The sequence below is a fragment of the Antechinus flavipes genome, chromosome 1, assembly GCF_016432865.1.
Source record: "Antechinus flavipes isolate AdamAnt ecotype Samford, QLD, Australia chromosome 1, AdamAnt_v2, whole genome shotgun sequence".
NCBI classification, from domain to species: domain Eukaryota; kingdom Metazoa; phylum Chordata; class Mammalia; order Dasyuromorphia; family Dasyuridae; genus Antechinus; species Antechinus flavipes.
This window is the reverse complement of record NC_067398.1, coordinates 415,131,218-415,147,433: the sequence shown is the minus strand read 5'-3', so window position 1 is coordinate 415,147,433 and position 16,216 is coordinate 415,131,218. Positions and strand designations below refer to the sequence as shown.

Below are 16,216 nucleotides of genomic sequence, written 5' to 3'. Positions count from 1 at the left end.
ATCATCATCACAAAGAAATATAAAATACTGCTAGGAAAATGTTGGTGTTGACAAAAAACTCTTTTGTATCAGAAAGCAGGATGAAAGTGCTATATACCTTGGGGGAGAGCTTTTAAGGTAGTTTTTCATGCAGTCATTTTGTTTATTTTTTAATCAACACAAGAAATATACAGTAGGAGCTCATATTTTTTATACTTCTCATTCTTGTTACTATGAATAAGCAATCTGTTATAAAAAATCATCTAGACACCCTAATTATTCTCCTCTCATCTTTTTTTTTTCCTTACAGGAAAACTCTAACATTTGTATAGATCATTCTTTTCAAGACTTTCTTTATTAAAAAAAAAAAAAAAGCAGATATTTTACGAAAGTTCTATTAAAATATTTTTTTTTTTGTCATTGGAGTAAACCTGGGTCTTTCAAGGCTTTGCTAGTAGATCTAAAGTTATATCAGGTTCTACCAAATTGTATGAATTGTATGTTCATCAAGTATATTAGTATGTAAGTGTATGTTCATCAGCCTGATGCTTAAGGATAAGCCCTGATTCAAGCTGTTCAAACATCCCTATGTTGTCTACAAAACAAGCAATATCTTATTTCTACACATCTTAATCTTAGAGGTGCTGTGATCTGTGCTTCTTAAGATAATGCTAAAGACAAACTTTGACATCTTTGAAATAAAGCCATAACAAATCAAGCATGCTAAGTTTGGGTTTTTTTCTCTTTTGCTTAACTTTGGTCTTGATAATGGCTTTGAACTTTTTTATTCCTTAGAATCTGTTTTTCTTTGAGAGATATTTAGAAATGATTTCCAGAATATATATTGAATATATTCCAGCATAGATATAATCTGGATTTGTTTAGTTACAGACAGATATTTTTTTCAATTAATGTTTAAGTACAATTTTCCCTCTTAATTTATGATCTGCAAGAAAACATTCTTGTTCATGAGTTGAATGATGCATGCATTGTTTCAATAAAAAGATGTAATATTAAAATGTTTTTGTGTTTTTTAATAAGAAAACAAAAAAGTAAGATCTGAAATTCTTTATATCCCTTAACCAGTTGTGTGATTATTCATATGCAATCTAATATATGTAATATCTATCCAAACCTAAATGTTTCTCTCATCTTTTTTCTTAAAGAATAGCCCCTTTGTATAAACATAATTTGAAAATTTGAAAAGATAAACATGCTTTGAAACTTCTAAATGTCTTGTGAATCTTTTGAGTGGAATGATATTTAATGCAGAATAATAAAAATATCACAGTTAAATTTTAAACTGAATATTATATTATATACACGTGCACTATTTGAACTGTGGATATTTCTCTTAAGGGAAAAAGAATTAAAGATTGTATCTCTAATTTTTATCCACCTGGTCAATTTATTTTGGGATATTTAAATAGAATTATAATTTCAACAAAATGGATATCTCTCCAAAAATGCAGAATTTAAGAGTTGGGTGAGACCTCAACAGTCATATAGCTCAAGCCATACATATAAGGAATTCCTAATATAACAAAACCAAGAAATGGTTGCCTTTGCTTGAAGACTTCCAAGAGAACAACGCATCACCTTTTGAGTCAGATCATTTTAATTCACCATTGCCTGCCTATCCTCTGTTAGAGAATATGAGTAGCTCATATTCTCCCATGAGTTAACAAGAAAGCATCTATTTAAAATGTTGAGATTCTTTCCTTGGTTTTCTTGATATCCTGAGGACACCTAAGAAAGCATGTCAAAAATTCTCACTTTCACTCCATGCCCAATATACCTTTATTTGAAGATATTTTCTTCTCTGATGAAATTTTATGATTTATCATTTATACTATGCTTAACTGTTCATTCTTTCTTAAGGACAAATGGCTTTCCATAAATTTAGTCATAATTGCAAAAGCAAACAATTTGTTTAAATATTGACTCAAATCAAATTTAAAATAATGAATATCTATTATTTTGAATATGATCTGAACTTTTAATGAATCTATAAGAACTTTTGGTGAAATGCCAGAAACCAACCTTATTGAAAAGTGAAATGACTGCCTCATTTTATTAAGAATTTTAAAAAATAGAATTGAGGGTATTAATAAATATTTGTATAAATTTTTGAATATGGTCTCTATTCCTCTACTCTTCCATTCAGTTTCATTTTATTTTTTTCAATTTATAATTGTGTCTTTGTTTATGTCTTTCATGTTAATAAAATTCCCATGATAAAGTTCAAAGACTTACTGACAGAATATAATTTTCTAATGAACATAGACGGAGAATTTCCTTGTTTAGAATGGAAATATATGTTGTCTTCATTATTTGTTAACAATTTTAAAAACACTATTTTATTCTCCTTTACAAGAAAGAAGTGGATACTTTAAATTTTCTTATTATCTTTTAAAAGTATCACCAGACATATCTCTCCTATATTTTATAGCTAAAATAATTAAGAAGTTCATTTATAAAAAGTACCTCGACTTCTCCTTCTACAATCTTCTTAAGTCTTTACAATCTAGCTTATCACTTCATCATTTAATTGAAACTATTTCCAAAATTACCTGTAATTTCATAACTACTGAATCTATGGGTCTTTTTCAAACTCCATCCTTCTTGAATGCTTTGTAGTTTTGCTTTTGTTGATTACCTTTTCCTTGATATTCTTTTCTCTTTATGCTTTCATGACACTGTTCTCTCCCTATTCTCCTCTTAACCTGTCTAATCTTCAATTTTCTTTTTCTGTAACTTCATCCAAGTCACACCTGCTAATCATGAGTGTCCTGAGCCATCTTCTCGTTTCCCTACATTTTGACTTAATGATCTTTTTAACTCCTGTGGAGTCAGTTGTCATCATTATGCTAATAATCATTAAGTTTATCTAGTCCAAACAGTTCAGCTGACTTCTGCCCCTCATCTTTAACTTTCTAGTGGATATCTCAAACTGGATGTCCTATAGACACCTTAAACTTAATATTCTCAATTGAACTCACAATGTCTTCCATCTCTTCCCCCCCACCTGCCCTGCTCTTCCATTCCACCTGTCCAAGCTCTCCCATTCCAAACTTCACCATGTTTATAGAATATATTACCATCCAATAAATTATCCAAGCTCACAATCTGGATGTCATCTCTGAATCTTTACTCTCACTCCCTATATCTAATCTGTTTTCCAAATCTCTTTATTTTACCTCTCCTGGATGTCATCACTTCACCTAAATATCGCTTTGTATAAACCCTCATCACCTCAAACATGTACTATGTTATATCCTGCTGGTGATATCCCTGCTACAAGCCTCTTGCCATTTCAAATCATCTTTTATTCAGCTGTCAGTGTTCTTCTTGAAGTGAAAGTCTGACTAGGTTACCCTTTCTATCCAACAAACTCCACTGACCTCCAGTACCTCCAAGATCAAATATAAAATTGATTGGTGTTTTAAGCCTTCATAAACTGACTCAACATTCCCAATTTATCAGTCTTCTTACATCTTATACAGTTACCCCAACCCCACTCCATTCATCTGGTAACATTGGCTTCCTTGTTATTTAAAAACAAAAACAAAACAGAATCTTTAACTCCAGACATTTTCACTGACAATCCTTCATGCATGGAATACTCTCTCCTATTCCCATTTTTACCTTCTGGCTTCCCTGATTTCCTCAAAGTCCAAATTATAGGAAACCTTTCCCAATATCTCTTAATTCTGTTACTTTTCCTTATCCTTTCCATTAGATTGTGAGGGGAAATAAGCAAATGCTATTTATTTTATTTTATTTTTATTTTTTTGCCTTTCTTTATATCCCTGAACATAGTGTGTGGCTCAAAGGAAAATGCTAATTAAAGTTTACCAATTGACTATTTTTCTAAACCAATGTAAAAAATGTATTAAATACAATTCTAGCCAGAGGTGATATAACTAATATCATTGCCTCCTACTATGTCACTTTTTGCTAAGGTAAAAAAATGGTATTTATAACTTGTTAAAATTTTTTAAAAATGAAATTAAAAATACAAGTTTAAGCATTATTAATTGACCTAGAACTGGAAACTTGAATTTATGCCAGTATACAAAGAAATTAAATCTAATATTTCTGAATAAACTACATTGGAGTAAAGGGGGACACAAGAGGTATTTCATGTAAAGAATCAGTTATCTGAATGCAGTAGTACTTTTTAATGTGTATTTTCTTTTCTCTGCAGCTAATACAGACTATAAGTGCAGTGGATAAAGATGATCCCTTAGGTGGACAGAAATTTTTCTTCAGTTTAGCTGCTGTCAATCCAAACTTCACTGTCCAGGATAATGAAGGTATATAAAGAATTTCCTATAAAGAATTACTTACCAAATTTATGATATATCATAAATAATTTTAAAGTTGATATTCTAATAATATTATAAATTGTATTTAAAGACTTAATTAACTGTCAGTTTTTAAAAACATTTTCAATAATCAGTAATACCTTCAAATACACAAGAGTGAATATCCCTGCCCTCCACCCCTGAATATATGTGCCATCTCATTAACTCAAAAATACAGAAGTGATTAAAAAAAATAAACAAAAGAAGAAAAAATTGTCCTAAAGATTATATGATGGGTTGGTTCACTGATCTGAATAAAAGAGATTTCTAATTAACAAAAGAAATCAAAGTTGAACTCTAACAAAATTTGACATCTTGGTGTATGATGCTAAGGGGAAAAAAGAAATTAGAGACAAAGAAAAAAAGGGAATAGGTGAATAGGCAAGAGAGAGAGAAAAAAAAAACAAATATGTACTTTAGGCTGGGACAGCACTTTGTCTCACTGATGATTATCTTGTGTCATCACAAAAAAAAAAATCAGTATACTCTGTATGCAAAGGCAAGAGTGTGTAATATGTTTTAGAGAGAGTACTATCAATTATATGTATTTTCAGTTTTGAGATAGAAAGGTTATAACGTAAGGTACTTGGGAAAACTTATTCATCTGATACCTTCCCTATAAATGCAACATAAGTAATGTAGTATTGTATTTAGTAATTCTCTTTTTGTGTATTTTTTAAATTTGTACAGAATCTTGTTGATTCTTGTTGAATGAATAATACCAAAGGTGGTTTTCATTATTCAATAAGCATTAAGATATTTATTTTGTGATAGATGCTGGAGGAAAATTTAATAAGATTAGACAGTTCATTATTTCAATGAGTTTATAATCTAATTGGAAGAATTTAAAAGCATGTGAACAGTAATTATTATGCAAGAAAATATATTACCAATAAGTGAATCAAAAGAATTAATTTGAGTATTAAGGAAAATAATTCTGATGGACAAAAGAGAAATAATGTACATTTCAATGAGTCCTTAAAGAATTGTTGTGGTCTCAACAGGCAGATTTGGTAAGTTACAGAATTTCAGGCATCAAGAAGTCTGAGGCAGGACAGTTCATGACATATGAAATATATAAAAACTTGTCAAGAAATTTTTTCATATAACATTCTGTCATCCTCATTTAGGAAAGACCATACACAAACCTCTATGTGTCCTAAAAGGAATATGGAAAATGGGGTTTATTTGATAACTCAATGATTTTTCCAGATAAAATAGACCACTCAACTTAGTTTATTACATAATCAAAATGGGTAATACGCACAATTTGGTGAACAAATATTGGAACATTTTGCCTGTTTCAAATTTAAGAATTTTTAAGGTAATGTCAATGGTTTAAACATCCTAAATCCAATTGTATTGTTGGCTTTCTTGTAGATATCCATAAAATTCTTAAGGAAACTTAAAAAGTTTCCTTATTCATCTTTGAATGGTTCTTTCCTGTTATGGCAATATAGAGAATACTCTATATTCATACTCTTTTCTGACTTTCAAAATAGAAATGAGTTATTGACAGTAACATTAAATCCATTTTATGATGCTTATTTTGACACTAACTTGAATCAAAATAGAATTTAACTTGTCTCTTAATTAACTTGAAGACATTGCCAAGTTGCAGAAGAAACTTTAATTTTTAATTGTTAGTATGTATAACCACATAAAAAATATCAAGTTACTCATAAAATCATTTCTAGATATATATTCTTAACTTTGAGATTTCTCTGAAGCTTATATGTAGTATATTTGGTAAACAGATTTCTAAACCTCAAAAAATGTGATATATTTAGTTATCCAATTGAAAAAATTAAACATTAAAATATGAAAATTCCATCAACAACATTATGGAGAAGTCACAATTTTGATAATCAAATTTTCTGATTTGAAGATTCCAACACAATATTTACAGTGTACTTAAAGACTTAAATAAATTTAATCTCTTTTAAGGTTCCTAGGGTTTATTTTTCTTTTTGGTGCTCAATAATTATCTTGCCCTAAACATTCACAAGTTCAATTTCATTTTCTTTATTATGTTAACAATTTGCCAAAAGACAGAAAACCAAATCGTTTTGTTAGCTAATTGATAATGCCAACTTCACAAATAAGACCCCACTCAGTCTTCATTTGTCACTTCAACTTCTGCATTCTATTAGGAATACTAGAATAAATACAACAAGAATATACATATTAAAAATATATTGCATAAAATTAAGCTATTATTTACTATAGATAATAAATTAGTTCACTGAGAATATGAACCATTTAAGAAAAAACATTGTCTATTTGAGTAATCTATCTTTAGTCAAACTAATCAGTAACTTTATAGCTATTGTTATATAAATAATCTAGTGACTCGGGAATTATTCTCTCTCTTTCTTTGTCTCTCATATATATGTGTGTGTGTGTGTGTGTGTGTGTGTGTGTGTGTGTATTCATTGTCTCTAACTTAACATGACTGCACTTTAACTATCAGCATAAATAGTGGTTCTTAACAATTTCAACCAAAATTGTTCTTTCTTTCACCTGAATTATTTTTTAAAAATCTCAGATCTTCACTTCACTTTGTTTTGATGACTTAAATGACATAATTAAAACAATTTTAACAAAATATATCTTTTTCCTTTTGGCATAATGAGAGTAGCAACACAACTATAAAGATTAGATTTACTAGTTATTTTAAAGGTGCTCAATAATGTATAGTTTCAGAATCTTTAAAACTTATATGAGCAACTTTGTTTTCCTTCCCCAAAATTGGATGCTTTGTTCTCAGTGTGTTGCCTCCAAAATTATGGAATAACAAAGTTGAAACATCACTCTTGTTTCTTTATCTCAGAAGAAATACATGCAGATAATTATGGCCTAAAATTGGCTGAACCTAAGAATTAATGCAAATGTTCCCATAGAGCCTTTATTAAGTATTCTTAAAAGAGATTCTCTCAGACTGGCATCTGTGAAGTAGAATGGGGGGGGGGGGAAATTCAATATAATTAATTCCCTTTATAATATTGCATTTTTTCTTTATGTATTTAAAATCATTCTTCCTAGAAGAACTTGATTTGTAGATTGTGTGAGATGTCCATTACAAAAACAATTAAAGAGCTCTATTTAAGATTGCCTCCTCTATCTTTAGCATCCTTAAACTTTTTGTGATTAGGTGATAAGGTTCAAAGGAAGATAAGAACTATTGTATTTTTTTTTTTTTTTTGTTATTGATACTCACAATGCTTCTAGAATAGTGTTTAGAATTTGCCCCTGAATATTATTTGCATTAATGCATTGTTTTGTGTATTTTATACATAGAGAATAGTGGAAAACCCAAATCATCAAATATTGCAAATTTATATTTTCTAGTGCACACAATTTTTACTAGGAAAAAAAAAAAAGAATTAGTGAGGTATTTGGTTTTTTGTTTTAATTTTATACCTGCCCACCAGAAATCAGTACTTAGCATTAGAACACATAACATCTTTACTATTTTAGAAACTTCATAAATTAGAGCCATTTAATCCAACATATCTTAAACCACAATTGGGTTTCAGGATAGGTAAAACTAATAAATAATTATTTTCGTTCATTTTAGATAACACTGCTAGAATTCTAACGAGAAAAAATGGATTCAGTCGGCATGAAATCAGTAGCTATCTCTTGCCAGTTGTGATCTCCGATAATGATTATCCAATCCAAAGCAGTACAGGTACACTTACTATTCGAGTTTGTGCTTGTGACAGCCAAGGGAACATGCAGTCTTGCAGCGCTGAGGCTTTGCTCCTTCCTGCCGGCCTAAGCACAGGGGCTCTTATTGCTATTCTTCTCTGCATCATCATTTTACTAGGTAAGTTTTCTTATAGCAGACAAAGGTGATTGTTTTGTTTTGTGAATCATACATTTATATAATTATTGAATTGGAAAGTTTTCAATAATTATATAAATGTATGATCCATTTGAATGGGTCTATTTTCTCTCAAATATCTTTGTGGACACCCAGCAATGTGTCATAGAAAGAACAGCAACCCTAAGATTATTGTGAGGATCAAATGAAAGAGTGTATGAAAATTCTTTCACATATCTTGATTTGGTGTATTAATGGTTGCTATTATTATTGCTGGTGCTATTTTGAATCAGAATAAGCTTCAAATCCTCCCAGTATTTCTGACCATCCTTGTCACCTTTGACAAGATACCTAAAAAGCTTGACTTTCAGTTTTCTTAGCTATAAAATGAAAGATAGGACTTAACAGTCTTCTAAAGTCCTTTCCATTCTAATACTCTGAGCATATGACTTTTAGATTTGTAAAATCCTTTTCTACACTAAACTTTAGACTTTTTGTGCACCTATAATACTAAGAAAAGGGAAAATATGATAATTAAACCTCAATATGTGTCTTCTTACCTTATGTCCCTCTCCCCTTTATGTATAAACATAGAAGTTAAGAATGTCAGTTTAGAATTTAGAAAACTTGTATTAAAATATAATTTTTCCCCTTCCTCTTATAGGTAAAATTGTCACCTTAAAATGAGTTTGGAGTTTGTTGTTTGTGGAATTGACTATAAACCTTATCATAAACTTACACTGACATATGAAGAAAAAAAATCAAGAGACTTCATAAGATGAGAATAAAAAAAGTATAATTTCAGTTTACCTAAGAATGATAATCATAGATCTTTTCCATTGAAAATATATGATTTTTCATTCAATAATCTATTTCATAGAAAGAGTTAGCACACTCAGTCAAGCCATTCACATTCTCCAAGGTGGACAAATTTTGCATAGCTAAATAATTAATAGTAATTACGTTAAAAAAAATAAGCGGCAAATTTATTTATTGATTTAGGAATGTCAAACATGTTACATTGTTGCCTGTACCTGAAAGGTTATTTTGCAAGAATACCTTGTTTGTGGTAGTTTGTTGATAAGGTACAAAAGTAAGTGTATTCAAGAATTCAGAAATACTGAGTTAAAAAATGTGTTACTATGAACTTTTCTGTATTTACATACAAGAATATGGAGGTGTTAGAAAGTACTTCTCTGAACCTACCCATGTGCAAATGCACAAAAATATACATGCTAACTCTTTGATCGTCATGAAGCTACATTTAGCATACAGAGGCTTTATCTTGGCATCAGACTAGGGCTTAAGTTTTGCTCCTGATTCATACTATCTTCATTACTGAGGATAAAATCTCTAAATGTCTCGATGTTCCAAGCAATTTCTAAGACTATAAAAAATATAAGCCTGCATTGATGGAAGAAATTTCCTTGTGGATATGCTCAAAGTGAAGAAATTATAAAGCCTAGTCCAAACAACAAAACAAAACAAAAGTATACTGCTGAATGACTATAGGTCTTAAATAACAGATAAGGCTCAGTTAATCAAATGAATGAAGAATAGTCCCTCAGGTTATCAAAGTCAGTGATCCCTGTCACTTTGTTCCTATAGTCTCTTTTATCTTATTTTTGACTTGTTATTTTGTACATGTATTCTAATTTAGACTAATAACCATATGCTAGGACTAATGGGCAAGCTTCGTTTTCCTGCCTCAGGGCACTGACTGGTCCCTGGTTCTTATGTCTACTAGCCCTTTATTTATGGACTTTCTTTATTTGTCTTTTATCTCTGCTCCTCTGGATTGTTAGGTATTGGTTTTTGCAAATATCTTGCATTTGAAGTGTGTATGTTTATATGTGTATCTCTGTATATAGGCACACATACATATATAATATGTATATATATATATATATGGATGTATATTAAATCATATGGATAACTTGCATATCTGATATACTGATCTAATTTATATAGTACATTCAGATCCTTATTTAAAATAAAAAATGTAATATACATATGTAATAATATACATTTCTCCCTTTCTCTTCCCCAGACTTCTCTGGTTCTCTCTCTCTCTCTCTCTCTCTCTCTCTCTCTCTCTCTCTCTCTCTCTCTCTCTTTTTCTCTCTCTCGCCTTCTTTCTCTCTCTCTCTTAGATATTATAATATATTGTATTTTATCTTATTTAATTAAACTCACTGCTATAACTGGGTAACATACTTATGAATCCAGATTCTATAATCTGATACTTTAGCTACACTTACCTACTTTCTGTCATTTAGAGATTTGATTAATATACATTTGTCCAATCACTGGTAAAAGTAATACACAATAGAGAGTCAAATGCAGAACTAAGGCATTACAATGCAGACTTCTCAATTTGACACTGAACAGTTAGATTTTTGAATCTAATTAGATAGCTAACCAACTGGACAAACACAGTGTATCTATATTCAGATAGCATGTATGCATATGCATATATATACATAAATATAGAAAATATAAATGTACATGTATATGTATATATATTTCTATATCATGTATGTGTGTGCTACATAAATAATGTGAGGGAGGTATATGGCTCTAAAGAGAGAGTGCTAAAGATAAAGACCTGAATTTAAAATCTACCCTCAGACATTTAATAGCAGTATGACTCTGAGCAAATTGCAACTTCTCTTTTCCTCAGTTACCTCATCAACAAAAATGGGCATAATAATATCACCCACTTTGCAGGACAAATGAAACAATAATTTTAGTGCTCAGTATGACTGACACATAATATGAGTTATAGAGATGCTTATTTCCTTCTCATCTTTTTCACATACTATATACTGAAAGAGCTTATGTTCCTCTGTTAATATGTAATATAATTCAATATTCAATAATTCAAAAAGCCATGTGTAATTATATAAAGTATATTATATATATGTATGAATGAATATGATTTGTGTATTTAGGATCTATAAGCTTTTTCTCTGATATGTCATCATTCCACAAAGACTCTGGATTTTTGTACACTGCTTATTCTAGTGTCTCTCTTGAAACTAGAAATCTTTTAAATCATAGTAGATGTTACCTCCACTAACATAAAACGATGACTTTCTCTATTTAATAGATGATCTTCAGAAGTTACTATACTATGGCTAAAATAGTCAATGCCATATGGTAAATATGTTTTTCCCATTCTTTAGGCTGAGCCTCAGACAATAAACATGAAGTCCATTATCATACAATTACTGAAGATGAATAAAATTACTGAAGACAGAAATAATTTGTTAGGATCATCCAAGAACATAGAGTGATCTCTATGCTATGTTAAGCCATCAGTGCAGGAATTTTAAAAATGTTAGATACATAAAGCCTGTGTGTATGTATATGTATACTTTTCATTGCTTTAGCAGACTCATCATTATAGATGGTGTATTTTTTTTTCAACTGCTCAATTCTTGCACCTGTCTTTTTACTACATACTTTATAGAGGATCACCATTCTGGAAGCCTTCCTTTGCATTTAAAAAGTTCCTACTATTTGTCTGGTACTATATTAGGAAGTTGGAAAACAAAAACAATCATATCCATCAAAGAATTAGATTCTCTTTGAGGAAGCATATAATCATATAAATAGATATGAAATAAATATAAAATATTCTGACCTGGGGCCATTAGGAAAAGCTTCATGTAAAAAGTGGCACTTAAACTGAGTTATGAAAAAAAATAATAAAGTAGCTGCTCTTGGGGGGAGGTGAGATGGAATACCTTCTTGATATAGAGAATGCTCTGTGCAAAAGTATGGAAAAGGGAAGTAAAGTAGTATAGATAAGTAATCACTAGAGGACAGGTGCCTGTAACATGCAGTGTTTTAAAGAGAATAATTTATTGAGAGTCAGGAAAGGTACATGGCAGCCAGATTTTGAATGTCTTTAAATATCAAATAGAGGAGTTCATATTTGATTTTAATGTTAATAGAGGGTCATTAGAGTTTATTGATGAGTGACGTGACATGGTGAGACCTGTGCTTTACACAGTTTCTATTAAAATTCTGTGACTTCTGATGGAACATTCAAATTGTCCATCTTTAATTCCTTGCTCTTGCAACCCTTCATAATGTATTATAATCTTGATGTATAGTGATAGGAATACAGATAGGGACTGAACCTGTGACTTCATTATTATTGGGAATAATGAGGTGAAGAAATTCTGTAACAATGGAGGTGAGAATGATTTATTTTATGGCAAATATATTTTAAAGAGTAGTTTAGGACACTGTAAAGTTAGTTGACTTGGCCAATATCTATAATCTATAAGTATTTCAGGTAGGATACCTCCAAGTATTTCTGGAGCTAAGGTTAGCACTTTTATTTGCTACATCATACTGCCAAATTTATATGTATGAGAGAAATATGCAGATAGAAATGAATTCATTTAGAACAAGTACTTATGTTACTTAATAGATGATCCAATGAAAATATAGATACAGAAAACCTGTGATCACAAATTTGAAAGCACTATTTCTATCACTTAATAGGATTATTGTGACTGTAGGGAAAGTACAAGGTTTATTATTTTATTGCTCATGAGATAGTTAGGCACTTCCTTATCTTCCCAAAAGAAATTATACTATCATTCATGTGAACAATTTATTTTATTATTCTATATTTAGTTTTAATAATGTATATTCTGAACTATAGCAGGTAGCTTGCTGTTTTGACTCGTATCATAGAACAAGTGCTAAAGAGTAAAATACTCATCATAGACACAGTATGACATAACATATAAAAAAATGAAGTTATCAGTTCCAATTTGGATTTTCAATAATTTATGAAATTAGAACATCCTGAAATTAAATGCGTAGTTTGTTTATCCTACATACCTTTCAGTTGTATGAGGAAGGTCATGATATACACACAACCCCATACACACTTTGAAAGAATCTAAAAAGCAGATATGAATATTTTGAAAGCATACTGCATATACTATTATTTTATTTTTGGTCACTGGATTATTTTAAGTGAAGGAAAAATAGATTACTTTTGCACTTAATGTGATCTTTCAAAAATAATGAAAACAACCATGTAATAGTACAATGGTTAAGAATTTCTTGACTAACAGCTTTCTATATTGATGAAATCATAGGTCTGTTAAATATATATATATATATATATATATGCATATATATACACACCTATACATTGTAAATATGTATATAGATATACTTGTATGTATATATATGTAAGTGTACCTATGTGTGATAATTTTATATTTGAAATTGTATATATTATATATCTTCACCATATTTTTAAATAATGAAAAAACCCGTTTCAGGGAGGATTTCAATCCTTTCTAGCAATGGAACCTTACTGTATAATTATGATTAACAAACTTTATGAAATATCATTTTAGTTCTGTCTTCTAATTTAAAAAAATAGAAAAAGAATTAAGGATATATGCTATGTTCACTTTTTTTTTTATTCTTCCCCATGTTTTTTCCCTTCTGCTCTGATTTTTCTCTCCCAACATGATTCATAAAGCAATATGTGTTTATATATATAGGAAAAATAATAATTTAGTCAAATATGGCTTTCTATACTGCCTAAAGAAAAATATATTTTGTTACAAATTTAGAAAACAGATTTCTGTTGCTGTAACTTATTGAAAGATTATCATAATTACTCTTGTCATTGTTATTGTTGTTAATATTATCAATTTTATAGTGAACTAGAAAAGACTAATGATGATTTTTACATGAAAAAGTAAGACAGGAGATTTTTGGGGTATTCCTAGGGAAAATAATAACATGTAATTGAGCATTGATTGAATATTTATTTTCCTTTAATTCATATTCATTTTACTTTAATATAGCTCAATAATTTTATATAGATATTAATAAGGAAAGAAAAAAAGTCTAGCTAAAGAACAATTTTACATTCTCAATTAATGGGTAAAAAGTAAGAAAACTCAGAAACTTAACTTCTATTCACCCAACTTTTATGCACTCTTACTAAACAAGATCTGTTCTTTACATTCCCCTTTTTTTCTAGTTATAGTTGTGTTATTTGCGGCTCTGAAAAGACAGCGAAAGAAAGAGCCTCTCATCTTATCTAAAGAGGACATCAGAGACAACATTGTGAGTTATAATGATGAAGGAGGTGGGGAAGAAGATACCCAGGCATTTGATATAGGAACTCTGAGGAATCCTGCAGTCATAGAAGATAAAAAGCTAAGACGAGACATTATTCCAGAAACATTGTTTATCCCACGGAGGACTCCTTCAGCTCCAGATAACACAGATGTCCGAGATTTCATTAATGAGAGGCTAAAAGAGCATGATATTGATCCCACTGCTCCACCATATGACTCACTTGCAACCTATGCCTATGAGGGAAATGATTCTATAGCCGAATCTCTGAGTTCATTAGAATCAGGTACTACTGATGGAGACCAAAACTATGATTACCTCCGAGAATGGGGCCCTCGGTTTAATAAGTTAGCAGAAATGTATGGTGGTGGGGAAAGTGACAAAGACTCTTAACCTAGGAAACATTTTCTGTTCTCTCAAGAAGAAATCATTTTCCAGATACCACCTCCACTCCTTTATAATGTTTGACATTTCAGGAGAATTTTCCTGCCACTCAGCACAATATATTTTTCCCTTTTCTTTTTTAATTTGTTCATTAATTTCATTAATTCTTTCTTGTAGGATGTCACATGGAGTATATACAGCATTTTATTTAATCACTTCCAAGAGCCAAAGCTATGGAAATTCAGTGTTGTCCATTTTAGTAAGTAAAAAAAATACTTTCAGAAACTCGAACAGGATAAGATTCCCTTAAGCAACTTCATGTACAAGCCGCTTCTGTTAGGTACCTGTCCTGCCCTTGCAAGTGCAGCTTTTAAGGAGGTGAAGAAAATTTTTTTTAAAAAAATTATATATATATATATATACATAAATATATAGAGATACATATCCTGTTCTGTACATTACAATTCCAAAAAAAAAAAAATGTACACTTGGTGTTAGTAAGTGTGATATGCAGCTGGTATACAAAACTTTGTGCAACTTCATTTCATCAAATTCTATCTGCTAATGTTTTATATTTATATTTTTGTATTTATTTTTAAGAAATAAATCAGTTTTTACAACTACTTTGCCTTCAGTTTCTTTTGTTTATTGAGAAAGAAATATATTCACAAAATACTTGTTATGAAGCTTTGACTAACTTCCAGTAAGGATATTGTTTTTAATTGCATAGATTGATAATTATGATGAAACCAACATTATTCCAGGTGAGGAAAAAAATTCTTCTTTAACTGTTTTAATAACTAATGTATAAATATCCTAAGGTAATAAAGACTCTTTCCTAGAATTCTGCAAAACATGTTATCTTCACTTTTTCATTTAGCAAAAAGGCACAAGTAAGAATAATTTATTATTTGATAAATATCCTTATATATAGCAGGGGTTTTATTGTTGTTGCTTGTTTGTTTATTTGTTTTTGCCTACTAATTGATGTCAAAAATAGTCTTGGGGCAAAAAGTATAATTCTCCTTATTTCTTTTGATATATGCTATATTAGCTATTTGTTATTAATCTTTCTCTCCTTTTCCTTCTCTCGCCTATGTTGCATGTTTGGTAGCATACTCTATTATGATATATTATTTTTCCCCAGAAATACATTATATTTTTCTTAGTAGAAAGAAGTCTTTTTTTAATTTTTTTTTTCTTTTGTGACTGATTGAGCTCAAAGCAGTTGAGAGAATGCATCCCATTTGTTCTATAAAGTTCCTCTTATCCACTGAATCTAGCTATCACCAATTTACCCCATGTTTACCCTGGAAGCACAAAATCCTTTATTTATAAATTGAGCACTTTGTTGGAACTAGTTTAGGAAGCCTTATCCCCTACTGAGTGAATATATTGTAAACAATGAATACAATTGGCCTCATCTTCAAATGGTGAAAATGCTATGTTTTTGGAGTGAAGCAGAAAATGTAATATTGACATACCCTTAATGGGAAATTAATTATTGCATTTATTTTGAAAG

At 30.1% G+C, this 16,216-nt stretch overlaps 1 protein-coding gene across 3 annotated transcripts in view; it reads left to right on the top strand.

Annotated features, from left to right (window-relative positions):
• The window catches only part of CDH10 (cadherin 10), a 286,197-nt gene extending 270,880 nt beyond the window's left edge, over positions 1–15,317 (top strand). For all 3 annotated transcript variants that reach the window (XM_051969880.1, XM_051969883.1, XM_051969881.1), the window contains 3 exons: positions 4,190–4,298; positions 7,930–8,181; positions 14,213–15,317. In XM_051969880.1, the coding sequence (XP_051825840.1) occupies positions 4,190–4,298; positions 7,930–8,181; positions 14,213–14,703 (852 nt within the window). In that variant the 3' untranslated portion in view covers positions 14,704–15,317. The remainder of the gene's footprint in view (positions 1–4,189; positions 4,299–7,929; positions 8,182–14,212) is intronic.
• Positions 15,318–16,216: the final 899 nt, after the last annotated feature.